This window comes from Acanthochromis polyacanthus, chromosome 15, assembly GCF_021347895.1.
Source record: "Acanthochromis polyacanthus isolate Apoly-LR-REF ecotype Palm Island chromosome 15, KAUST_Apoly_ChrSc, whole genome shotgun sequence".
Taxonomy (NCBI): Eukaryota; Metazoa; Chordata; class Actinopteri; family Pomacentridae; genus Acanthochromis; species Acanthochromis polyacanthus.
Genome location: NC_067127.1, coordinates 2,689,143 through 2,715,179, shown reverse-complemented (window position 1 = coordinate 2,715,179; position 26,037 = coordinate 2,689,143). Strand labels below are relative to the sequence as shown.

At 44.5% G+C, this 26,037-nt stretch overlaps 2 protein-coding genes across 2 annotated transcripts in view; one reads left to right on the top strand and one right to left on the bottom strand.

The window, feature by feature from the left end:
• Positions 1-26,037, bottom strand: part of slc17a5 (solute carrier family 17 member 5) — a 950,640-nt gene that overhangs the window by 278,518 nt on the left and 646,085 nt on the right. The gene's annotated exons all lie outside the window — the stretch shown is intronic.
• Positions 1-26,037, top strand: part of meis1b (Meis homeobox 1 b) — a 98,372-nt gene that overhangs the window by 67,736 nt on the left and 4,599 nt on the right. The window contains exons 10-12 of the mRNA XM_022212075.2: positions 15,640-15,698; positions 18,367-18,456; positions 19,121-19,218. Of these exons, the coding sequence (XP_022067767.1) occupies positions 15,640-15,698; positions 18,367-18,456; positions 19,121-19,179 (208 nt within the window). The 3' untranslated portion in view covers positions 19,180-19,218. The remainder of the gene's footprint in view (positions 1-15,639; positions 15,699-18,366; positions 18,457-19,120; positions 19,219-26,037) is intronic.

Here is a 26,037-nt window from a genome sequence, read left to right as displayed (position 1 = left end):
CACACACACACACACAGGGGTGGAAAAAAAGAAGAAGGCCTCCTGACCAGAGGGAATCCTGTAGAGGTTATCAAATCACGTGACCCCTCTGAAATCCATGGGGGATCAATTCTTACAGCTGAGATAAAGCCCAGCTCTCTGCATGTGTGTGTGTGTGTGTGTGTGTGTGTGTGTGTGTGTGTGTGTGTGTGTGTGTGTGTGTGTGTGTGTGTGTGTGTGTGTGTGAGTCACATGAACAGTAGCTTGGTCACTGAAGGCTGACTGTGTGCTCTCGTTGTGTTTATTTTTATTGGTGGGGGGATAGCAGCGCACCCCGAAGGTGTGTACGGATGCATGCAGACCAACACACACACACACACACACACACACACACACACACACACACACACACACACACACACACACACACACACACACACACACACACACACACACACACACACTGTGTAAATCGTAGGAGGTTAATCTCGGTTTGTGGAAGATGTTGTGTGTCTGTGTGAGTGTAAGAGAGAGAGAGGGGAACCGGGGGTGGTTAATCTAAGGGGTATTAGCTGTTAAACCCTGCATGCTGGGATCCCGCTGCCCCCTCACATTTTCTTGTATACAAGTGTGTGTGTGTGTGTGTGTGTGTGTGTGTGTGTGTGTTGATGTGCTTGTCCACAGGCGTATTTCCACGTATGGGTCGGTCGTTTGAGCAGAGCGAGCGGTACATTGCAGCGTCGAAGGGCGATCGAGGAGGAAAACAATAAAACGCACGGGGTGACGGAGAGAAAAAGAAACGGACAAAAAAGAAAGAAAGAGAGATGACAGAGGAGAGGATAAAAAAGACGGGGAGAGAGGTTACGTTAGGGGAACTGCCATTTCACAGGCGTGCTGTCGTGCTGGTTGGGAAGCCCCGTCATTGGCCGTCTCCATAGCAACCCCCGGTGATGTTACCTCCTGACCCGCGGATTTGGTGAAGTCAATTTCCCCTCGATGTGATTCTGTTTGTCAGCGCTACCGAAAAAACACACGCAGGCGAGCATGTCAGAATTCACTTTTTTTCTTCCTCGTGTGTTCGACTCGCGCCAAATCACGGCTGTGGAATCAAACCGGAGACGATTCAGAAGGCATGAAACACTTTCACGCAGGCCGGCGCTGCTGATTTCATGTCAGACGGCCGCAGACTGAACCCGGGGTCATCCGTGTTTGTTGTCGTCCCAACAGGGAGGAAGACGTAAACAACCACGTACAGGCGTGTCTTTATTAACACGTCTCTATCTCACATATATGACCGCACCATGTCTGTCCTACTCCCTCTCGCACGCACACGCCGTAGACGTGTTAACACGCATGTCGATGTGCATTATTGATGAGCGAGCACGCGGAAGGGCTCAGCAGATTAAATAAAAATGCTAAAGGCCGGCAAGGGGCGCAGATCACTCATGAATTATTGGCAGAAATACGCAGCACCAGGGAATCTCAATTTGAATGGAGGGAGTGTGTGAGAGTGTGTGTGTGTGTGTGTGTGAGGGGGCAATGCATGATCATATTTAGAAAGCAGACGCATATATGGAGAATGTACGGACATGCTGGACTAAATGCAAACACACAACGCCCCTGCAGAGTGTGTACAAAGACAGAAAGTCACACATGTGCACGCTGTGGACAGGTACAGCGTGTCACACATGAACACACGCTTACTCAAACACTCACAGTTCTGCAACGGTTTCCAATAAACACACATGCAGCAGCTCTGCCCACGCCGTCCTGATTGATTCGTGTTGATAAAAGCTCTGAACTCCGACCAATTTGCTACATTTTTGCTCATTTTTCTCTGCAGTGTAAAGTCCTGCACCTCTATGGAAGCAGCACAGCAGGCACGACCACAAGAAGTGAAGAATATGCACTTTGAAGAGTTCTATTTGGTCATATTTTCTTCAATAAGGCTTCTTTTATAGAATTTATACCATTTAACTGTTGTGAGAGACAAAAAAACGGTGAAATTTAAATTCACAACTCAAATTTGACCTCTTCAAATACCTCACATTTTCTATAATCACTTTAATTAGTTAAAAATCAGACTTTCTGGTTAAATTTTACAGACTTTGCCCTCAAATATCCACCTTTATGAGTACATCTTTGGTATTATTATCTTAAGATGATGCTTCTTTAATAAAAGTCAGAGCATTTTACTGCTGTGAGAGCACAAAAAAAGCCAAATAAAACAGTGAAATTTACATTCAAAGTTCAAATTTGACCTTTCATTTTCATACATGTGCAATTTCCTGCTTTCAAATGAGCAGTTATTACCTGTAATCACTTTGATCTTCTGGCTAGATTTTGCAGATTTTGCCTTCAAATATTCATATTTACGAGTACATCTCGGGTCATGTTCTCTTAGATGAGACTTTTTCCGTGGAATTTATAACATTTTACTGCAGTGAGAGATGACAAAAAAGTGTCAAATTCAGTTTTTGCTCATTTTTCACTGCAGTAAAATAAAATCCTGCACCTCTATGGAAGCAGAGAGATGTTTTCTGTGCAGCGTGACACAGTTCTGATGCCATAAAAGTTGAATTTCTTTGATTTTCCAAATTTAAAAAACACCTGGACTTTTATTTTTCGCTACCCACAGGTGTTACCAATACTGCTGATATTTTTTCTATTTCTATTTTTAATTTCTTCCCTCGTTTGTCTCCTGTTTGCAGTGAAGAAAAGTCCCTGTTTTTTTTTTGTCATGTGGCCGCTCATGGCTCGAGGAGCAGAGAATTTTTCAGTTTTGACTAAATCTGGTTAGAGCGAAATGTTAGAAGAATAATGTGATTTTGATGAAACGTCCTGTTAATGTGGTTAGATTCGGGCATTTTTTTTCCTGTCAGAATGGCACGTCCCAGTTGATTCGGAACGTCGGAAAGTTGAACATCAGATGACTTTCTGTCGGTTACAGTGTCTGGCTTTTATAAATGGTGTAATGTGGCGGTTTTATTTCTTAATTTATTTGAAGAGGACATGACTTTAAAACCTTTATTTGGGTTTTAGGGCTGACAGGCTTAAAGATACTGTGAAATAAGTCAGCTGATTTAGTAAAATGATGACGATTGATTGAAACACAAACACATTCTGAATATATTAAGGATTATTTTATGCAAACAAAGTCATTTTTAACGTCTTATTATGACTTGCAGTGCAAAAAAAAAGTCACGAAAGTTCAGGAAAGATGTTCAAGATCTTTATGTACAATATCATTCAAAAGTTTGGGGCCACTTAGAAATGTCCTTATATTTGAAAGAAAATCTGTTTTTTTCAATGCAGATACCATTAAATGAATGATAAATCCAGTGTAGACATAGTTAATGTGGTAAATGACGATTCTAGGTGGAAATGTTTAATGGAATATCTCCATGGGGTACTGAGGAACATTTCCAGCAACCATCACTCCTGTGTTCTAATGCTACATTGTGTTAGCTAATGGTGCTGAAAGGCTCATTGATGGTTAGAAAACCCTTGTTTAATTATGTTAGCACATGGATAAAAGCGGGCGTTCTCACGGTAAACATGGAATTCTCTGGATGACCCTAAACTTTTGAAGGCTGGTGTATCTATACGGCTTATTCTAATAGAACTACTGAGGTTTTCAATCTTTTTTTTTTTCACTCAGCTGTAAAAATCTTCCACACATGAGCAGCTGTCCCTCCCAGGCCACCGTAGGAACGGTGTCTGATGGCAAAAAGTAAACAGCAGATGCAAATGATATCGTCTGTGTTTAAAATCAAACAAATCCCAGAGAGATTTATTTGCAGAGCAATTATGGCACTTGAGAAATTCAAAGGAATTTGATAAAGAAGAACAGCTTCAAAGTTCCTCTTTTGTTTCTCTGATCCAGTGCAGTGATAGAGCGGCGGATTACACTGTCCAAACTGTTTGGTTAAACACAATGGACGCTCTCTGCTTTCTATGTGAACAGACTCAAAGACACGGCCTTGAAAAAAATAAAAATCACCTGTTGGAGAAGTGAGTTTAACAGTTCAACAAGATGTACCCAGAAACAGCTGAAAGGTTAAGAAATGCAGCATTTCTATGTGAAATCTGCTCACTTTTAAAGAGATAAAGCTATGACTGAGCCATCCTGAATGTGTGATGTAAATATAGATTAAATATGGATCACAGAGGCAGAAGTCAGGCAGTGATTAGATTCAGATCCGCTGATAGACTCCCTGCTCAGGCCGTCGTTTCAGAGCATTCCTGAACAATCCGACCTCTTACCTGCTCGCACAATTACTGAACAACGGCAGCGGCTAAAAGCTCAATGCGCAACATATAAAATGCCTTTCCTTCTCCCCCGCGCTCGCTCTTTCTCTGGATGCAGTCAGTATCTCCGTGCTAAGTTCTCCTAACGCTCCGGTGATGTAAAAATCGATGGCGAGGTCATCAGGTTTCCCTTGTTGGCTGCCCCTCCCCTTCCTGCCTGCAATTTAATAATACCCCTTTAAAGGCAGTGTTTAAGCCCCGCCGAGCAATTGTTTTGTCAATAAGACCTCCTTTTACGAACGTCTTAAAAGCATGGACAGGGAGAGAGAGAGAGAGACGGAGAGGGAGGGAGGTAGCGTTTAAAAGGGCAGAGTGGACGGACGCTGAGGCTGCTTAGGAAGGAGCGGCGTGGACGGACATCTACGCCGCTTATCGGGTTTCTGAAAGCACAAACTGAGGAAGAGCAGAGGGGAGGAAGAGGTGAGGGAAAGGAGGGCCGGAGAGTAGGGGAGGAAAGAGAAGAACACGGAAACAAGGATCCAGAAGAAGCACTTGTCATTTTCAGTAACAAATTCCAACAGCGTGAAGCACGTTCGACATGCGACGTTCATGAAAACGAGGACAGTATGATTCAGATTAGCTACATCTGGGGTCGTATCTTCTCAGATGAGGAAGTTATGATGAGATGTTATTGTTGTGACGGACAAAAAAAGGTCTGGCAAAACCTTGAAATTAAAAGTCAAAGTTCAAATTTGACCTCACATGCAGTTTTCCTGCTTTTTAAATGAGTAATAATCACTGTAATTCCACTTTAATTAGCTAAAAATCTGATTTTCGGATTAGATTTAGCAGATTTTGCCTTCGAAAATCCACTTTTATGAGCACATCTTTGATCATATTTTCTTAGATGAGGAAGTTTTATTGTTGTTTTTTTTGAGAATCAAACAAAAGTCATGCAAAATGGTGGAATTCAAATTTAAAGTTCAACTTTGACCTCTTTTACTTCCTTTATGTGCAGTTTTCCTGCTTTCAAATGAAGAATTATTACTTGCATTTGTCTGTTATCGCTTCAATTAGTTAGAAATCAGATCTTCTGGTTAGATTCTGCAGATCTTGCCTTCAAATATTCACTTCATGAGTACAAACGAGGACCGGAACTGCATAAATAAGACCCACGTTTTAAAAAAAACGTAGTTGAATGATACGAGCGAGACGGAGCGAAACAGGTAGAGTGAGATTAGCTGCGTGGTTCAGTGTGTTGACAGGACAGAAAGAGATGCTGGAACTTGTTCACACAAAGTCTTCGTAGGTGTGTGTGTAGGTGTGTGTGTGTAGGGGTGTGTGTGTGTTTTGGAATTAGCAGGCCAAGTTTCAGTGCATGCCCCGGAGCCTGTTTCATACACTGTCGGGTTGCTTCAGCCTGAAACTCCCTGACATTACAGCAAACACACACACGCACACACACGCACACACACGCTCGGATGTGACCTCACCCTCGGATTTCAACACCGACTTGAAAATAATTTGAAAAACAATATTTTGTGCTGTCAGTTTCGGAGCGTGCTGCTAACAATAGCCGTTCGCAGGAATCCGCAGCCTGTGCAGACACAGATCTCGCCGTCTTTATTGTGTTATGTCAACAGAAGTGTGTGTGCACGTAGGTGTCCGTGTGCAGAGACACACTCCACACGCCTCTCCTCCCCCCCGTCGTCCTCCCTCCTCTCGCTCCGTGTTCCTCTTACATCACAGCACGCCGCCTTAGGCCAAACCTGCATTTCTCTTCATTTGCCCCTCGCTCTGTCTCTTCTTTTCCCTCCTCTTTCTCCCCCTTGCTTTTCAGCCTCCTTTTGTAGCCGGGGAGGGGTGGTCCGAAAACATAAAAGGCGGTGGGATGTGAATGCTGGGGTTGTGTTGCCGCCGCCGCTGCCGCCATCAGTCTGTTGTCGTTCTGATGTTTTCCGGCGTTGGTCAAACAGGGCAGAGACTCTTGCAATTAGCAGAAGATGAGGCTGATTTTGTGCGATTAGGATCAGTGATGGTTCTACGTAAAGGATGAAAGCAGAACCTCGTGGGTTTTTTATCAGTATTGTGCACTCTGGGTAACATCAATCAAACCGCAGTTGTCCTAAAAATAAATCAACAAACTCCAACTGTTATGAGTGTTTTTTTGATTTTGATTTTGGTCAGGAGTCACAAGATAGATGACATTAGGCTTTGCTAAGCATTAAACAAGCGGACAAAGTAGTGAAAGCTGCAGCAGAAACAGCACATTAATGGTCAATATTTGCAACATCCCAGCCAGACTACAAACCTTTTCATGTTCGATAGTGGAGCTCCACATTGCATGTTGTTTCTCAGGGTTTCTTCCTCCAGATGTGCCACTATTCAGTCTAGATTTTCTGACCCAAGGTTCAGCTGTAGTTCTCTTTTCTGACAGTTTATCTGCAGCTAAAATCCAGAAACAGACCTAGCGTCTCCTAACTGCTAGAAATACCAGAATGTTTTGCTGGCTAACGTGCTTTTCTGACCCACAATCCTTTGCGTAGCGGAACATACGCCACATATGTCGCGGCGTCCGAACAAGCTGGAGCTCCTTTCGCACTACAGATTGTGATGAATATATTGGCAAGATGGTGAAAGCTTCAGGCACAACATCATGATGAAGTAACGCTGTGTGTTTTAACTGAGAGCATCCCGCAGTGTGAGGGGCGACTGCAGAGCTAAAAGAAAAGGAATTCCATTTGGAGCCTGACGCTGAACTTTACAGGAAGAATCTGGACTAGACAAGGACAGCTTTTATGGCCAGCTGTAGTCGTATATGAGGGTGAAAGGATGAATTAACTCTTCATTTATAGATGAAGCATTAAATGACATCTCTACTGACATTAAAGAATCACACTTCAAATCCTGAAATTGCAGATTTCGCCTTCAAATATCCACATTTCTGAGTACATTTTGGGTCATATTCTCTTAGATGAGACTTTTTGTTAAAGGAAGTTATAACATTTTACTGTGCAGAGACAAAAAACTGTGAAATTCAAATCCAAAGTTCAAATTTGACCTTCCATACTTGATATATGTGCAGTTTTCCTGCTTGCAAATGAGGAATTATTACCTGTATTTTGTCTGTAATCTCTTTACTACCACTTTAATTGATTAAACATCTGATTCTCTGATTAGATTTTGCTTTCAAATATTCACTTTTATGAGTACAAATGAGGAGCAGAACTACATAAATAAGACCCAAGTTGTAAAAAAAAAACAGAGTTAAGTACTTAAATGATACGAGCGAGTCAAACGGGTAGAGTGAGAAAATTAACCTTTTTAGATGAAACATTAAATGACATTTCTACTGACATTAATATGCTTATAAAGACTCCATGATAATAAAAGGATCGCACTTAAAATCCTTAAGATTCGTTCATAATTGTAAAAAGCATAGGAATAATCTGACAAAACTGACCAAATATAGGCTGGTTGTGTTGTACTTAGGAGATAAAAACAACAGATTTTTGCCTTTAAAATGTATCAGATTCAGCTTTGATGGTGAAGTACGTACAAAACATAGAAGGAGTTTGGTTTTGGCTTTTTGTGCGACTCTAGGAATAAAAAAAGAAACCATAGAAAGAAGAACAGGGAAAAAATAGTATTAAAAAATAAATATGACACAATATAGGGCTGGGCGATATGGCCAAAAAATAACATCTAGATTTTTTTTTGGTCATCTTGGACGATTATGATTTTAATGGATTTTTGTTGTTTCTTTGCGGTCTGGTTGCTATGGCTAGTGCTAGCCCGTAGCTGCAGCACTCTTCCCATTCTTTAGGATGCCTCTGCTGGAGGTGCTGAAAGAGGTTAGTTGTGCTGCTACTCTTGGTTTTCACAGTACTTTTGCAAACCTTGCACATGACTGTAGTTTGCTCTGTGTCAGTCTGGTCAAAGTCGAACCACTTCCATATAATCGATGGAACATGAGGCCCTTTTCTCACGACCAACTCTTCGTCTGCTGTTCTGTCCGCCATGACGGGGGTGTGAGTGTTTTGGCGGAAGGAGATGAGAGGCGGAAGCAAACACCAATGCAGAAGTCGTGAAAGGCAGAAGAAGAATCTGTATTGTTATATATTTAAGCTCGCCTCGATTTTACGATTTGGCAAATTTTCAAATCGTCAGGTTTTAAAAAGGCGAATTAATCGAATTAATTCGATTTATCGCCCAGCCCTAACACAATATATAGAGATAATTACAAGCTAGAGAGGAATAAATAAGCACAGTAGTGCAAAATGATGGCTGCTAGATGATGATAGAGTGCAAAAAGTACTGGAATACTGTGTGTTGTACAGGTGTGGAGGAGTGGCTGAGCTGGTTATTAGGATGATGGTAGTGGGGAAAAGATTTACTCATTTAGATCTCATTTTATAACAAGCTAATATTTAAGTGTAAGCTTGTAGTTTTCTATGTTCAGATATCATCCTATCTTTCTCCTGCTCCTCTGGTGTTTACTGACTGAATGTCTGCTGCCTAAAAGCCTCGGCTTCTCTCTGGCCGGTGGGTGGGTCGGTCGGTCGGTCGGTGGGATCCCGTAGCGGCGGCTACTGTGAACCAGCGGGGGGGAAGTGACACGCACACAGACAGGATATGACACAGACAGTATGGGAGGATTTAGGTCAGCCGCTGTGTGTTTGCTGTCAGCAGTACTGGCTCTGTGTGACGCTGTGGTCATCTGTGTCGAACTGAGATTCTTCTCGGTGGTGAGCCGGGCTGTTTGTTGTGTACACGGAGAACAGAAACACACACCGTCTGCATTTACGAGCAAATACACGAGCGATCCCAACCGCCACACACACACACACACACACAGAGACGTTCTCGATCGGAGCCCGAAGGCTAAAGGACGGCGGCTCTGTGTTTGTGGACAGCCATGTTGTTTCTGGGTAAAGCAGGCTTCACGCCATCCCCTCGCTCTGGCAGTGATGGATGAGTCCAGGGCTCTGGATGTGTGAGAAGGGAAGCAGGAACAGAGATAAAGACAGCGACAGAGGTCACATGTGACCGCTGCAGGCCCCCTGAATAATGTCTTATTCTCTGTCTTTTTGTCTTCATTGGTTTTGTCGTGAACTCTCCTCTTCTTTCTTCCTCCTCTCTCTCCCTGCTGCTCTCTGCCTTTTTTATTTAGGAGTCCACGAATGTTATGAAGCTGCTCAGTCGGAGCCACTGGGTTCATGTATGTTTTTTTGAGTGGCCGACGTTTCTTCTGTGTGAGTCTGAGAGGCACCTGGTTGTCATGGACACACTAAACACACACATACACACTGAGCTCTTCTTCCAGCGTGTGTGTGTGTGTGTGTGTGTCGTTGCCCGGCCTGTTGCTTCACTCTGTAAAACCAGCTTTAGTGGTAGATTCATGGCTCTCTTAATGGACACTGGGCTCTTGGGTAGTGGAGCAACAGCGAGTGTGTGTGTGTGTGTGTGTGTGTGTGTGTACATACTTGCATTTTACGTGTGCGCAGTAATGGGGATTAAGTGACCCCATGGCTGTTCTCAGTCTAAAGCTCCTTTTAAATTTCACACTGTTTTCTTAAGTTTCCCTCCATATGTGGCGCTGGATCCTGCTAATCCACCTCATGTTATTAGGAGCTGGATCAGCAGACCTGCAGTGTGTGTGTGTGTGTGTGTGTGTGTGTGTGTGTGTGTGTGTGTGTGTGTGTGTGTGTGTGTGTGTCGGCGGGTGTGTCTGTGCATAGCTATGCATGCTTTTGGAGATGTTTCAGGAACTGTTTGCCTGCCAATAAAGACTTATATGTTGCGCTGACTCAAACACCGGCCTCCTGTCTAATAACACCGTAGCTGCAGCCAAACACCAGGCGGTCATGTGACTCCCGCATGACCTCATTTCAACCAGGCTAGCCGAGCACGTGTGTCCTGCGTTGTTTTTATATGTCCGTGCATGTACGAACAAGCGTGTCCGTCACCGTGTCACTCGGCTATCCCCAACACAGATCTGGTTTCTTGCCATGAGTGACACGGACAAATCTGTGACATGCAGCTATTTTCTGACGCGTGATTGGCCCAAACGGCGAGGACGAGAGAACGATGCTACTCACCGACAAGTGAGCGCATGTAGCCCGATGTGTGCTGCGTCTGAAGCCGTGTGTCGGCGTTCGTACTTGTTGAAAGCTGCACAGACAAATTGAGGAGAGTCCGCTGTCTTTGCACAACATTAAGCAGGGCTTACTCACAAATAGTTGCAGCCTTGTTTGGCGCAATCTCGGCTCTAAAGCTTATTCTTTCACAATCAGCGGTTCATATTCCGGGCTGAGAAGAGGTCAAGATGTAGCTGAGATGGTGACAGGAGGATTTCTCCCCACACATCTCCACAATAAGGCTGAGATGAAGTGCCACAGGTGGACGAGGTCGTTTTCCTTCATGAAAACGCTTAAAAGCATAACCCAGCGTATTAATCTGAATGCTAAGAAGTGGGTGCAGTAAATTCACCATTCAGTGAATACTTTCTAAGCTGTTTTAGCAGTAAAAGCCAAAATAAAAGTCATGCACATGTGATGAATACAGTAAAAGCCAATGAGAAAACTTAGATTTGCCGTTTGCTGGTTTGTTCGTGCTGCAGATAGAGCTGTGCAGGCGGCTGTGTTAGTTTATTTAAACTAATCTAAAGGATCTAATCCGAGCATCTGACCTGAGAACGACACCGAGGAGGAGAGACAGAGAGAAGCAGGGAAGGAGAAATGAGGAGGAGGAGATTTATGATTTAACTCGTCAACGGAGGAGAACAAGAGGAGAAACTCATAACTGTAATTCCCTCACACACCCACTTACAATAGACACACACACACATGCGGTGTGCAGGTACGTCAATGCACCTCCACCCCCAGCTGTGCATACGACAATCTGTGAGCTCTATAATAAAATAAGTAATTACTTAAGAAGATGGAGATGTGCTGGGACGCAGGATGGGATAATAAAGTTCTACAGGGACAAATGTGTGACCCAGGAAGTGTGTTAGCTTTAAAGCAGCTCAATGTAACTTCAGCTGAGCGGCGGCAACAGCGGCCCCTGTGGACACATGTGGTAATTACACATTCTGTTGCCTTAAATTCTTCCAGGCTGTAAGTTGGAGAAATGAATTCTACTGAAAGCTGATCAGTTCATCAACTAAAACCAGCTGTTTTACTGTCCACAGAAACAGAAGGCGAAGTGGTGCATGCACTTCAGCTGGATGAAACTCAGTAATTTGCACTTTGCTAGCTTGTTTTCTTGCATTCAACCTGTTAAATTTAGGATTTTGAAAAAAAAATGTAATGATTATAAGTCAGTGTACCATCAAAAAGATTACAAATGTGTTATTTTAAGGAAAATACGATGCTCTACACTTGTTTATCTTGTGACTATCTGTGCACGCACGGCTGCACATGTGCAATTTTTAGCCTAAAATCTGTTGAAATCACTTTTATAAGGAGCGAGACTTGTTTAAAAGTATTTTTCTGTGTGCTAGCGTGCATTGATATGTGTGCGCGTGCCACCAGTGTGCAGGAAGTACATGTGCGCCAGGCGTTAATTGTGGTTGAGCAGCAGACAATCGATGCTAGCCGTGCACTGACAACCTGATGATAAGCTACATGACTCTACCCGTCAGAGCTCGCTTTCTTTTTACTGCTTTTAAATCACATTGATTGGCAGCCAGGAGGAGACTGTGGTTACGCAGTTATTTTAAGCGGCTCTCGGATTTGAATATGCATGTGAAGCGCTGTCGGCGTGCGCTGAAACGTACCGCCGGGCCCTGATGGATGTATGTGATGCTGAAACATCCAGCTGCGTGTAAATGCGAGGTGTGTGCGCAAAAGATTCTCTCAGATTACTAATGTAATATGGGTAGTGAGTGCCGAGGACGTGTGTGTGTGCACAGTTAGTGTTTTTCAGCGTGGCTCATATTACTAATATAATATGGGTGGTGGGCTCGGGAGACGTGCATGTGTGAGTATGTGTGCCACAGATATTGAGAACTCCACATGAATTTAAATCAATGAGCTCGTGCAGTAACCTTTTGTATATCCAATCTGCATCTTTCCACCGCTCGTTATTAAATTATCCCCTAATTGGTCACGCAACAAAGGCAGCTGATGAAAAAGACAATTTCTTGCTTTTAATTGGGCATTTCACGTGTGCTTCGTGTACACCTGTGTGCGGCTGACTCGGCTCGCCGTCGCTCTGTGTGTGTGTGTGTGTGTGTGTGTGTGTGTGTGTGTGTGTGTGTGTGTGTGTGTGTGTGTGTGTGTGTGTGTGTGTGTGTGTGTGTGTGTCTCGGGTGTAATGAGAATAGGACATTAGCAAGGGCTTGGCAGACGCCGTCGCAATCAGTTCCACTCTTTCCAGAGAAGGAGGGAGAGGGGCTGGAGGATTAATCCAGACATTAGCAATCTCACAAGGAGAAATAGATTGGAGGCGAAACAATAAAACTCATCCAGTCTCCTGACATGACTTTAATGGCTCCAGATCTGGCGCTACATATGGTCGGCATCTTTTTTGATCCGCTGCATCTCTGAATGCCAAACATGTGTCGGCAAAAGAATCCCGGCGGCGCGGACTCCCTGAGCTGCACGAGGCCGAATTTTATTTCAACTCCTTCCTCCTCCTCCTGAGCTTTTTGCCCAACTTTAGGCGTACCACCAGTGGTGTGTCACGCTAAAATAGCCCGGCTATTGTTGCGCCGAGTGCAGCTGAATAGTGCGGCTCATTGTGTTGTGATGGGAGGCAGGGGAATGAACAGGCCATAAACACTGGCCCTATAGCACCCAGGGGTCGGGAAAGGTGAAGCCTCACTCTGCTTTTCTCCTCTCAGTCGCTCCATCTTTCTTTATCTCCCACTCCTCTCCCTTTTTCTTATTTCCCCCTATCTTGAATCCCCTCCTTTTCCTCCCTGTTTTCGCCCTCTCTCACAGTCTTTCTCTCTGTCAGCTTATTAACGGTCACAGCGAGAGTGTCTGGTTTGCAGACCAGAGCCCCTTGCCTTTTCTTTTTTTTTTCTTCCTCTTTCGTCCACTCACTCCCTCACTCCTCCTTCCCTTCCATTCTCCCGCTCTCCATCGCTCCATTCCCCTGGCTGCTATTATGAGAGGCATTTTATCCTTTGTTCCAGCCCCCATGGTGCATCTGGCCTCAGATATGGGGACGACGGGGACAGGAAACCGGCGAGAGTTTTCGAGAGGAGGAGGCGGAGGTGGAGGGAGGTGGGCTGCCGCTTTCCACCATGCAGGGAAGGAATGATAAGGAGGGGAGTGAGCAGGAGAAGGAAGCAGATAGAGAGGCAGCATCACTGTTGTTCTGTTAGGAGTAGCAGCCGTGATAGTGGGATTAATACTTCACTACATTTCACGTAAAGTTTCACGTCTACTGTGGCAGGAATAAATGCCCGACTTCCTAAAAAGTGCACACCTATTCTCAAAACAGCCTCCTTTGTTGCGTTGGTGTATTTTTAAAGTAGTGTGTTTTGCAGGACAGAAATAAAGAGGAAGGAAAGGAAAGCACAAGAGAGGAAGAACCGGAGCGGAGAACGACGGCGCTAAATGACGAAAGGAAGGAGGTGAAGAGAAGGAGAGGTCAGCAGTTAGCCGGCGCTGCCCTCCAGCTGACCTTCTGTAAAGGGTTTGGAGTTTGGAGAGGAGAGTAGAAGGAATGCTCAGGCCTCCTCAACCCTCCGTGCCCTCTTTCTCGCTCCTCCTCCTCCTCCCATATCTCCCCCACCGAACCATGGTAGCAGGGGGAGGAAGGGAGGGAGGCAGGGATGGTGGGGGTGTTGGTGATAAAACTCCAGACGTTCCCTCATTTGATGGTGCTCTGCCATGTCAGTGCATTCTTGCATTCCTCCCTTGCTCTTTCTATTTCTCCCTCTTATCCCTCTCCTCACCTCCCCTCAAATTCCAATTCAGCATATTTTATTGTAACAAATACAGAAACAAAACTGCCAAAGCCTCGAGCTCAAACGCTGACGAGATCCCCAACACGACTTTTTATTTGCTCCCCGCTTGCATCCCTGTCAAAAAAAAAAAAAAAAAAAATGAACAATTTTTCCAAAGCAGCTTACAAGATAGAACAGAGCAATTATAGAAAAGACAATGCAGGGAAACAATTAGACTGTTAATCATTCTCTGTTCCTCTCGCTATACGTCCTCACCACCCTCCGTCTGCTCGTTTAACTGAAGCTCCGTGTTCAGAAGGTAAAAAAAGGATAGATAGAAGCGCTAAAAAACAGTTATGAAGAAGGAATATTAAAGCGATGCGAGGCGAAAAGGCTTCGTTCGCTAATTAGGGGTCAAACAGATGTGGCATGCCTGCGTCCTTTTGTTTCTCTTCCTCCTCAGAGCTCCTAAATGCTCTGTTTGTGTGGCTTTTAGAAGTGCAGCGCGGCCTATTGTTGCTTTAAAGTTCAGCTAATGCTCCCCTTTTTTCTCCGAGATGAAATAGAAGTGTCCGGTGGGGCAACAGCAGGAACACATAAATCAAGTCAGAAGCCCCGAGAGCCCTCTCTCCTTGGGGTCATTACAGGTCAAGGGGTCATTTCACAAGGGGTTAGTCTGAGCGAGGCCAGAGCGCTGCCTCTGCGAGGGCGTGGAAGTGTGTGAACGAAGCAGGAGTGGGATGAAAGTGCTGAAAATGGAGCAGATTTAAATGTGAGTAATGGTGTGCAACAATAAAAGGCCCGGCTGTGTGCTTTTTATTGGAGGTCGCCGAGGAAAAGAGGTTAGTCCAAGGCTAAAAACAGCAAACCTGGCTCCTGTGAAAACACACTAAAAAAAGGCTCAGAGAGTAACACACCTGTCTTAGCGGAGCATCGCCCAAAACAATGCCTCTCACCGGTGATGTGTTTCTGTCAGCAACACTTCCCACACCGCCGCCTTCTCCCGGCCAAGCGTGTTAAACAGTCAGCAGTCGCGGCTCGTCGTGAGGTGGAACATCTCCAACAAAGCGAGATGGGTCGACATGTTTCAAACAGGCACAGAGAGGGAGAGAAAATCCCGGTTAAGCCTCGCCCCACAAAGACCCCAGTGTTCGGGCTGATGGGACTGTGTACGCTGAGGCGGTGCAAGTTTGTACAAGTCGTGGACTTGTGCGTTTTCAAAGACAACGGCCTCGCCTATTAAGGTTGTTAAGATGTGACTTTCGCTGTGGCTCTGTCGGGGCTTTACGGCGGCTCAGCGCTGCTTATGGGAGAGTAATTACTCCATATCACTGTTATGGTTAGCTAAGAGAAAAAGGCCCATTTGGCAACGTGTTTGTTTTTGTGCTCCGCGCCAAGAATTTCTAAGTATTCGTCAGCATTTTTTTAGCTCCATCTTGTTGTGAGAAGTGCACTGACTGTGTCTCTGTCTTCTGCCCCCTTCCCTTCCTGTCCTTCTCCAGGTTCATTAACGCCAGGAGGAGAATAGTGCAGCCCATGATCGACCAGTCAAACCGTGCAGGCAAGTCTCCTATAGTTACTGTATTCAAGTCTCGCAGGCGAAAGCCGTCCACACTCCATGCACCCGGAGGCCCCTCAGCTGGTAAATACAGGCCTGATCCCCCCCATCCTGGAATGTCCAAAACCTCCAGGGGCTTTCCCCTCTGCTGTCGTGACTGACCACTAAAATTAAGAACCAAAAGCATTAACAGCAACCATTAATCAGCCGTGACGTGCCATTTGGGGTGAAAAACTATTAATTGTCGAACATAATGATTTGGCTGAAAATGAGTTGATGATGAGTGGATTTATTTTCCTTCTTGTCCTGTAAACAACGCTAGCTGTGTTCTCAGTAAAGTTTGCTCTTAACCTGTTCCTCCCCCCTTTAGCCGACCAGGCAAAGGGAAAAAAAAACACTCGATCCTTCCTCCCCCGGCTCGAACCATAACACGGAGACAACTACGCCCGTTTCTTTTTTTGGGTGACCGTTGTTTGGCTTTTTGGCTCCAGACCTGTTTTTACCCCCCCGCCCGCCCCTCCTCGCTCCTTTAAACGCCCTCCCTCCGCTCTATTTGTGGCTGTTCCAGGGAGCGAGGGGAGCGAGTGAGCGGTCCCCCCGGTGCATGGCTTGGTTTGGGCTGCCGTAAACTTTATTACCTGTAATAGGGGTCAGGGGTCAGGGTGGCATTAGGGGCGCAGTAAAGTTCAAAGGCATTCAGCGGGGCCGAGGTCCTGCTTTTGCTTGACTGACCCCCAAACAGCCTAAATCGAAGGTAAGTGGATTTCTATGAGAGCAGAACAATGGAGGCAAGCAAAAAATAGGAGCCCTATCAGGTTTCACTTATCGTTGCTGCTCAGTTCGAGGCAGTATTTATTAGATAAAGCATTTAGGCAGGAGCAGATTCTGGGACCATTCGGCAAGAATGACTTATTGTCGTCACAAAGGAAACTGATTAGAGCTCCGGCCTGGAGTTCATTTCTGTTCTTTGATCATGTGTGTAATCATACATTGATAGGAGCAGCAATTATGGTAAAAACATTGCAGCGGTAAGTGGCAAAATGCTATTTTGTTCTACCTAACAAGCCATTATCAAGTATTTATGTAGCAGCAAATTGATTTTAAGACCCGCTTGGTGCCTCGGCTTGAAAAAGCAACAGCGTTTTGGTTGAAAATGGGTAAATTCTTAAAAATTTATGGGAAAGCAAGAGGAGTTTGTTTCCAAAATGCCAGGTTTTGTGAGTAAAAAGATCCCAGTCATTCACCTTTTACCTTCTGGCCATTTGTACTGTGAAAACAAACATCGGTTTACAGGTTTAAAGTAAAATATCTAGTTGAAATCAGGCAGTTTACAAAGAAATGCTTATTTCACAACATACTAAAGATCATACAGTCTAGAGCAGAAGAGTCAAACTCAGCTCAGCTCAGGTTCCACATTCAGTCCAGTTTGATCTCCAACTCCTAATGTTTCCTTTGTTTTAGTGCAAAAAGGCACGTTCTGAAAATGTCCACTTTTAAGGAATTATCTTTTTACAAAACATCATGAACAACTTGAAATTTCTGAAGAAAAATAAATTCAATTTCAGCGACATTCATCCTCAGTTTATCATTTCCACATTACAACTTCCAGATCACAGAGTGTCTACAAAGAAACACAACATTTAGTCATCTGGAACTGAACCAGAGAGGATTTTACTTTACGATCAAAACGACAAAAGTCAGACAAAAAACAGATTAAACAAAAGTGAGAAACAAACTGACAAAAAATGTGACAAACGACACGAAACAAAACAAAAAAGAGACAAATAATTTGACAAAAAAGTTGCACATAACAGCAGGACAAAACACAAAATGACAGAAAACACAAGCAAGACAAAAAGGAAGCACAAGGCGACAGAGACAAGAAACAAACGACAAAAACATAAGACCCACAATACACAAAACAATGAACAAAGCAAAACACAAAATGAGACAAAAAAACACAAAACAACTAAAACGTGAAACAAAATGACAAAAACATGAGGCAAACGACAAAAAGAAGCAAAGACAAGACAAGTATAGTATTTTAAATTTATAGTTTTACTAATTTCCAATCTGTAGTTAACGTCTTCTCTGGAGTTTTTCCACTTTGAGGGCCGGATCGGACCCTCTGGAGGACCGGTTTTGGCCTCATGTTGGACACCCCTGCTCTAGGATTTGAAGATTTTATTCGGCACAAACATCAACTAGAGTTAAAATAGGCTGATGCAGAATAAGATGATGAACAACTTTAAAGCTTCTAGCCAAGGTAAACTGTATGTTTTGTGGTTTAACCTGCAGAGAATCCCTCTAATCTGCACACGGACTGCGGTCATGCTAACGTGTTCCATGGGCCATTCTGCAGGAACAGTTGTAACCTCTTCTAAATCTCATTTTCAAACTGAACTGCTCGTGTGCTCAAAGCGTACCATAGTGTACACTGAGCCCTCAGCCCGATCCCTCTTAGAGCATTAAAGCCGACCGGGGGCTTTGCGGTTGCGGAGACGTGGAGCAGAATGACGTTGAGAGACAACGGCGGCTTCCTGTGCGTGCACCAGCCAACAGATGATCCTGCTTCGGCCACTGAGCCTTAATTAAAAGCACTAATTGACCACTCTGTTCCCTCCCTCCAATCCCTCTATCCCTCCCTCCCCGTCTTCTCCTCCATCCACAGTAAGTCAAGGAGCTCCCTATAATCCAGATGGCCAGCCGATGGGGGGCTTCGTCATGGACGGCCAGCAGCACATGGGAATCAGACCACCTGGTAAGGCTTTCTCTGCGTGTCTGTCCCTTTTCTGTCCTCCCTCTCTCCCTTCTTTCTGTTGTTCCCTCATTTTCTTGCCTTTGTCTTCTGTATTCTGTCTTGCCCTCTTTGCTCTCGTACAGTATGTGCCATGTTGGTGGTTTATTATCTTTTCTGAGCTCTTAGCGGGAGCTGTGTGCTGCTTTGGGTGTAAGCTGTGCAGCCATAAAGACACACACACACACACACACACACACACACACACACACACACACTTCTACACCCCCCCCCCTCCCTGAATACACAAACCAGAACAGGTGTGGTCAATCACATTACACAACCATCCTCTTCCTCACTCCCACTCTCCTCTCTCTCTCACGCCATCAGGTCTAATCCCAGAGTTTGTCCTTAAGCTCCTCTCCTCCTCCTCTATCCCCTGTTTTCTGGGATTCTCTAACCCTATCTCACCCTCCACTCAAAGTCAGCAGGTTTGGATAAACTGCCGGGCTACTTACCCGCCCCCCACCCCGTCCTCGGCACCTTCGCACACCACGCTCTTCCTCCAGTCGCCATGTCAGATTAGCTTTTATTGTGCTTTCCTTGTCCGTCGCCTGATTACACTGAATATTACACCGACAAGCGCGTCTTTTGTGGCGGCTTCACTCTTTCTCTGTGTGTTTCTCAGGACCGATGGGTGGAATGGGCATGAACATGGGCATGGAAGGTCAGTGGCACTACATGTAGCCCCACCCCAGTGAGACCAATCACAACACAAAGGGGGATGTAAGTACACACATACACACACACACACACACACACACACACACACACACTGACGTACACCTCATACAGATTCTTATTTAACCTTCCAGGTGCACATGCAACATAATTCAAACAGAATTTAGCATGCACTTTAAGCATCTGTACACATGCACAGCAAAAGCTATGAGAGTCTCGGATCTCCAAACTAATAGATTTGGAAATAATACCTTCTTTTTTTTTTTCTTTTCGCCCTGCATTTAAATGGGTTTTTGTTCCAAGCAGGCTCTAGTTCTTCCCAGGCTGATTTTCCTCTGTTCCTCCCTGTGTAACTCTCCCACCCTCGGTCTGGTGATAAGAGCCTTTGATCACAACCTTGTAACTCTCTGTGTATGTAATGTCTATGTGCGTGTAGCTGCTTCACTCTCGCACATATCCAATAGCTACGGGACTAAACATTCCTCACATCAGCCAGCGGAGGCGAGGAAAGAAGGTCGTTAGGGTTTTTTTTCCATAACATACAAAAAAACATGCAAATAATTGCGATTATTGACGATTAAAAAAAAAAAAAGGCGGACTTCTGAAGACTCAAATGGCACGTTTCTGTCAAGCATGGGGCAAAGACTGGAGAGCAGAGGGGTGATGAGGGGGAAGGAAGGCGGGGATGGGTTGGGACAGGGGGTGAGACGGGGTGGGGTGGGGGGCAGGTAGGACGTTGCTATGGCAACAGACTGATTGGCAAAAATGTAAGCAGTCGTCGCTGGTGCAAGGAGAGGCAGAGAGAGAGAAGTGAGCGCCCCTTAAGTGTCATAAATCTGCCGGGTTGCTGTTGATGCATGAGCCACATTAATACACACACTAACCAGCCAGAGTCTCCTCTCTCCCCCCTTTTCCTCCCCTCCTCCCTCCCTGTCTCCCTAATGCTCGCTCTGTCTCACTCTCTCCCTCTTTGTGGTTTTTCTCACTGTCAATTTTTCCTCCTCGATCTCTTTCACACAACACCTTTTTCTGTTCCTCTGTAATTCTCTCTCTCTCTCTTTCTTTCTCTCACCTCGTCTCCCCCCTCTCTCTCCCTCTCTCTCTCGCCCCAGGGCCAAACAGACTCCCACATAATTCTGGATGTATACAGGCTTGGTGTTGTCACAGTGCTCAGTGTGTAGAAAGTGGCTATGGGTCCAATCGTAGTGAAACATCATTGTGGTGTGAGCCTGTGTGAATCCGTTTACTGTATATATATATATGTGTGTGTGTGTGTGTGTGTGTTAGCGCACCTGGGAGGCCGTACGTTTATATGTGGAATGCGTGCATGTGCTGATATGCCGGTACATGTCTGTGTACGTATGTGCATGTGTGTGTATGGTAATAGGATTACTCCTGGCATGGGGAGGGGACACAAACTAGTGCAAAATGGAGGAGGTAGCCAGCAGGGTATGGAGCTTAGCTGGGCCTAATTGACTAGATCCAAATTAAATATGCCATCACCAGAGGTGTGACCAATGGATTTGACTTATTCAGTTTACAAAAATAGAGACCATTAACCCTCCACACAATGCGCGTGCACGTGTGTGTGTGCCACGGCGAAAATATGCCAGCCGTTGTCTCCGGCACGAATGTCCACGAATAAAACAAAGACGGAAAACCTCACGTCGAATGGCATTTTTCAGGTTTGAAATGCAGGGAGACATGGTAGTAGAATGTGTGTGTGAGTGTGTAAACACGGGGGCTGCTTCGCCGTGTCCAAGCAGCCTCTTTCCAGCAGCTGCTAGCCTTCCCAGCAGACCTCGCTTTAAACAGCCTCAATTTGCCTGCTGAATCTCGTAATTGGGCCACCAGAGGAATCCTCTGCGAGACGGGCAAAAGCACAGAGAAGACGAGTAGACGGAGCAAGAAAAAAGACGGAGAGAGGTAGACGGAAGACAGAGGGAGGGGCGGATGAAGAGATGGCGAGCGAGGGAAGAGTAAATGACAAGAAGGGAGGGGTGGGGGTGGAGGGAGCGAAACACAGAAATACTCCTCCTCACCACTAGTCGCTCCTTTACAGCTTCATCAGTTAGCCGCCGCCGCTAGCTGCTGTTAGCTCGTCTCCAGTCAGATATTGCTACTTTTCCTTTCTAGGTCAATTAAATGTAAGTGATGTGTTACATTCTTTCATGACCAATTAAATTAATAGGTTATTACGTGGGGAAGGGGGGGGATCAGTTATCTTATTTGATTAAGAGAGCACAGGTTCATTATATTTTATAAGCAATTTTCATTAGCAGAGTTGAGATTTTGTTACCGCGGGGCTAAATTGAGCGGTTATTGTGCCGGGGAGTGCTGAGCCTCCATGCAGAAGGTGTGCCTGGCAGTCACACTACAACATTAGTTAAAACTAAAGCCAATTAGTCGTGCTTAGTGAAGAGCGTTATGCTTTCCACCCAATGACGATTACGAAGCTTATATCCCCTTGCGAAACAATACACCTGTCAGCAGAGATGAAGCCCAGCTAGTGAGGCAGAAGCGAGCCGAGCCTTTGATAGCGACGAGGGTGACTCCCGGCTGACCCTTACCCCCTTTCCCTTCTTCCTGTCTCCTGCTTTCCTTCTTCTTCTTCTTCCACAAAATTAGCCAGGAGCGGCCCCCGAAAACTGTAATTTTCGGTTTCAGGACAATAGTTATCGCGGGGTGGAAGAATTAATTATGGCGCAGAGCGTATGGAATTCCTCCCAGCCCTGCCCACGAGGAGCTTTTACCAAAATGTCGGGCAGAACGCTTGAGTGAACGCTGCCTGTAACCCCTTTGCTGCCAGTCTCGGCTGGAGACCCTTTGTCCCGGGATTCATTGCTCCAATCATGAAGCACAAATTTGTTAACCTTCTGCTGAGGGGTCAAGATCCCCAACCCTCCCACTGTCACCCCCCACCCCCAACTTCTTTTCCTGGTGGATGAACTTTTACTATTAACGAACACGGGGAGAAAAGAAAAAAAACAGGTCCCGTTGGGGATTTTGTGCCCCCTTTGCATTGTCCATGTGAATGTGTGTCCCCGTTGATTTGGTCCCTCAGAGGCTGAGAAATGAGGCTTGCAGCTCAATGTATTGATTGGCTTATTAAGTGAAAAACCTTATTGGCAGTGTGTGCTCTTTCAAGCACGCATAGCATTTATTAGACCCTTGACATGGACTTACTGCAGCGATCAGGACCTTCTTGTTAGCCGGGGTGAATATGCAAACAAGTGGAGCCAGCAGATCAACAGATGAGTGGACCGTGGATGGCTTTGTTTTTATTTTTCCTTTGAATATTTGTTTGAACTGTTCACTCTGTCAAAAGCTGAAAAAAATGTGTTAAAATTTCAAAAAACCTATATTGGTCAGTCTGTGTCCAGTCAGACAGAATTTTGGTTCTTTTTGTTGAGATTTAAGGTGTTCTTCCTGACATATTTCAGCTTTTCAGGATAGTTTTGGCTCTTTTGAGGGGGATTTTGTGGTTTTGTTTGTGGTAATTTTGACTGTTTTTATAGTTATTTTGCATGTTTATTGTGCCAAATTTGATTTTTTTCTCACCTTTTTACCTCTTTTGTGGTAATTTTGGTACTCGATGATTTAGGGTGTTTTCCTGGCAGAGTAGAACTTTCAAGGTAGTTTTGGCTCTTTTGGGGGATGATTTTGTGTCGTTTCTATGGTAATTTTCCAGCTTTTTTCAGTTATTTTAGCTGCTGTCCATTAAAAAAAGTGATAAATCTTGATTCTATAAATGGAGGTCACAGTATTGAAGTTAAAACATTTTTGTTTTATATGAACTTATGTTAAAGGATGCTGCAACACAGAATTCTTTTCATTATTATTTAATGTACTGGTCATTTTCTTGATTATTGATTCATCTTTTGTCTACAGAATATCACAAACTTGTGAAAAATGTTTATTTTTAATCATAAACGTCAGTGTTTAGCAACTTCTGCTGGTTTCTTTACACATCCTGGTGCAATTTTCACGAAGATTGCAGCACAGATCTTTGCTTTAGCTACATTGACGCTAGCATTGCCAATGGCTTCAGTTTGTTTAGCTACATTGACGCTAGCATTGCTAATGGCTTCAGTTTGTTTAGTTACATTGACGCTAGCATTTTCCAATGGCTTCAGTTTTATTGATGCTAGCATTGCCAATGGCTTCAGTTTGTTTAGCTACATTGACGCTAGCATTGCTAATGCTTCAGTTTGTTTAGATACATTGACGCTAGCATTGCCAATGGCTTCAGTTTGTTTAGCTACATTGACGCTAGCATTTTCCAATGGCTTCAGTTTTATTGACGCTAGCATTGCCAATGGTTTCAGTTTGTTTAGTTACATTGACGCTAGCATTTTCCAATGGCTTCAGTTTGTTTAGCTACATTGATGCTAGCATTGCTAATGCTTCAGTTTGTTTAGCTACATTGACACTAGCATCGCTAATGGCTTCAGTTTGTTGTCGTGTCAGAGATCAGATGACAGAAAGACGTGCGACCCCCTAAAACCGCTAACACAGTGACTCACCCTTCTCTGAAGCGACTTCCCTCTTGGGCAGCACAGGTGAAAGCTGACGGATGAAGGGGAAGAACGAGCGAGGGCCCTTGCGTTGGCTCCTCTATTGTCCTCCTCCCGCTGCTCGTCCTTGTCTTTTTCCCTGCCTGCCTTTGTGTCGGCTCCAGTGGTGCTCTTGGCGAACACGTGGACGGGCCCCGGGCGCTCTCAGGTGACGGGCGGCTGGAGCCTCACCTCTCCTCTTTGGTTGTGACAACAATGGCCGCGGGTCCTCTGCGGTGAATTTCTACCTGCAGAGATAGATGACAGCTATTGTTGGCTTTAAAGAGGGAGGGATGTAGGGAGAGAAGAGGGTAAAGATGGATTTCTTTACAGTGCGCGAGCAGGTTTGATGGCATGCAGCAGGTTGCACCAGTTTGGGTTCTTTCAGTAGTTCCTACTCTTGCTCTATGGTATCGTGGCGTTTTAGGCCAAAAGATGACTCAAAAGCTAATTTTAACTTTCCTTGTAGTCCAGTTAAACTGATTATCCAGGAAATGTTATCACTTAAAGTCGATCATGTGTGTTTGGTCTCAAAGTCCTCTCCTACTGTTAAAGCAGCATTACTCAGGGTATAGGATTAACTCCCTAAACCCTCCACTGCCCTCTCTGTCTCCCCCAGTGTTAGCGAAGGCCTACTTTGGTCTGTGTTCTGACCCAGATTAACACTGTTGGGTCTGCAGTCGAAGCCACTCTGCTCTTCAGCGTCTCATCTGCAGGTCCTGCCACGCCCGTGTGCCTCAGAGTGCAACGTGCAGGGGCGGATCCAGATTAATTTTAGTGGGGGGGCACAACAGATATTTTGGGGGCCACCTAAAATTTGTAAAAAAAAAAAATAAAGAAAGCTGCTACCGACCTCTGGCTTTTACAAAGTACTTTTCATGTTTTTTTTGCTCTTTAACCCAGTAGGAAAGCTGTCTTTTCGTTTTGGACTGTTAACATTCAAATTATGATGGACTTGTTTCCTTGTTTATGTGAATTACAGCATCATCAGCTGCAGCATCTGCCTGTTTTGTAAAACTGGTAAGCTCAATGACAGAATCCTGAGGGCAATTAAGTGACAAATACTGTGCAAGAACAGCACTATATACAACCCTGTCAATTTCCACTTCTTAGAATGTTTACTGACAATTATCACACCTAAAATAAGAAATAATATTCTGTACTTTCAGCAACTAGTTCTCAGCTGTAAACCAGAAACATCATAGGGTTCTGTATGCTAATCAGTCTAAATTAAAATGAGTCCTACCCAATACCCAGTGAACAACAACAATCTGTACCTTGATCTGTGGCAAAATAATCTGAAATGTTCTGTGCAGGAATGTACATTTTAAAATCCAATAAAATACAGTAAGTAGCACTCTGTACATTTAACAGTAAACCTGAGAACAATAATAAACAGGAACAATACTCCATATTATTAAATGTCAAAACAATCCATGTGACTCTAAAAACTCAACAGCTTTACAAACTCTAAGACTAAACTCTCCACAAGGATCCAAAAGAAGTTGGACTTCTACATGAGAGCTTTAATTATTCTTCATCTACTTCCTGAAAAGTTTGGTCAATAAAAAAGACAAAAACTCATATTTTCAGCTGAACTAAAGACAGACTTTGGGATTTTTCTGCTCACATGTTGTGTTGTTGTAAACTTACTCTTTCAAAGCCCTGTAAACCAGCGTTTGTCTTGTTTTTGTGTTTCTCCTCTCTCCTTCTCTCCTAGACAGCTGGTTATTTTTTGAGCAACACACCATACTATGACATTTATACAGTGAAGGTTCCACTATGGAACCAGTTTGACATGTTCAGGTGTTCTATGTGTGAAAACTCAGAACTTTACTGTTCAGTGAAGAGAATCAAAGTTTGTTGAGGATTTCTAAAGAACCCACAGGTGAAGGTCTGAGAAGAACTCAGATGGATGGTCTAAATGTGAAATCAAGACTCATGGTCACAAGTTTTAAGGCTTCTGTTAACCACAAAGTTCAAACTAACACAGAAGTACTGAGAAGCTTTTAAAACTTCAGTCCTCAGACTGTCTGAAGTTTCAAACTAACACAGAACTACTCAGGAACTTAGAAGATATCAGTCCTTGGACTGTCTCAAAGTTAAATCTAACAGAGTTCTACTGTGGGACTTAGAAAATTTCAGCACTCAGACTGTGTGAAAGCTCAGATCTTGAGGACTCGGGAGGTGTGGAGGCTTTGGAAAGTCTTGGAACTGAGGGTTCAACCCTCCAGCACAAAGGCTGAAGTCCAACCTCCTGAGAAAAACGGTCGAGACGAGACTCGAGTTAAAAAAAAAACTTCAAAAT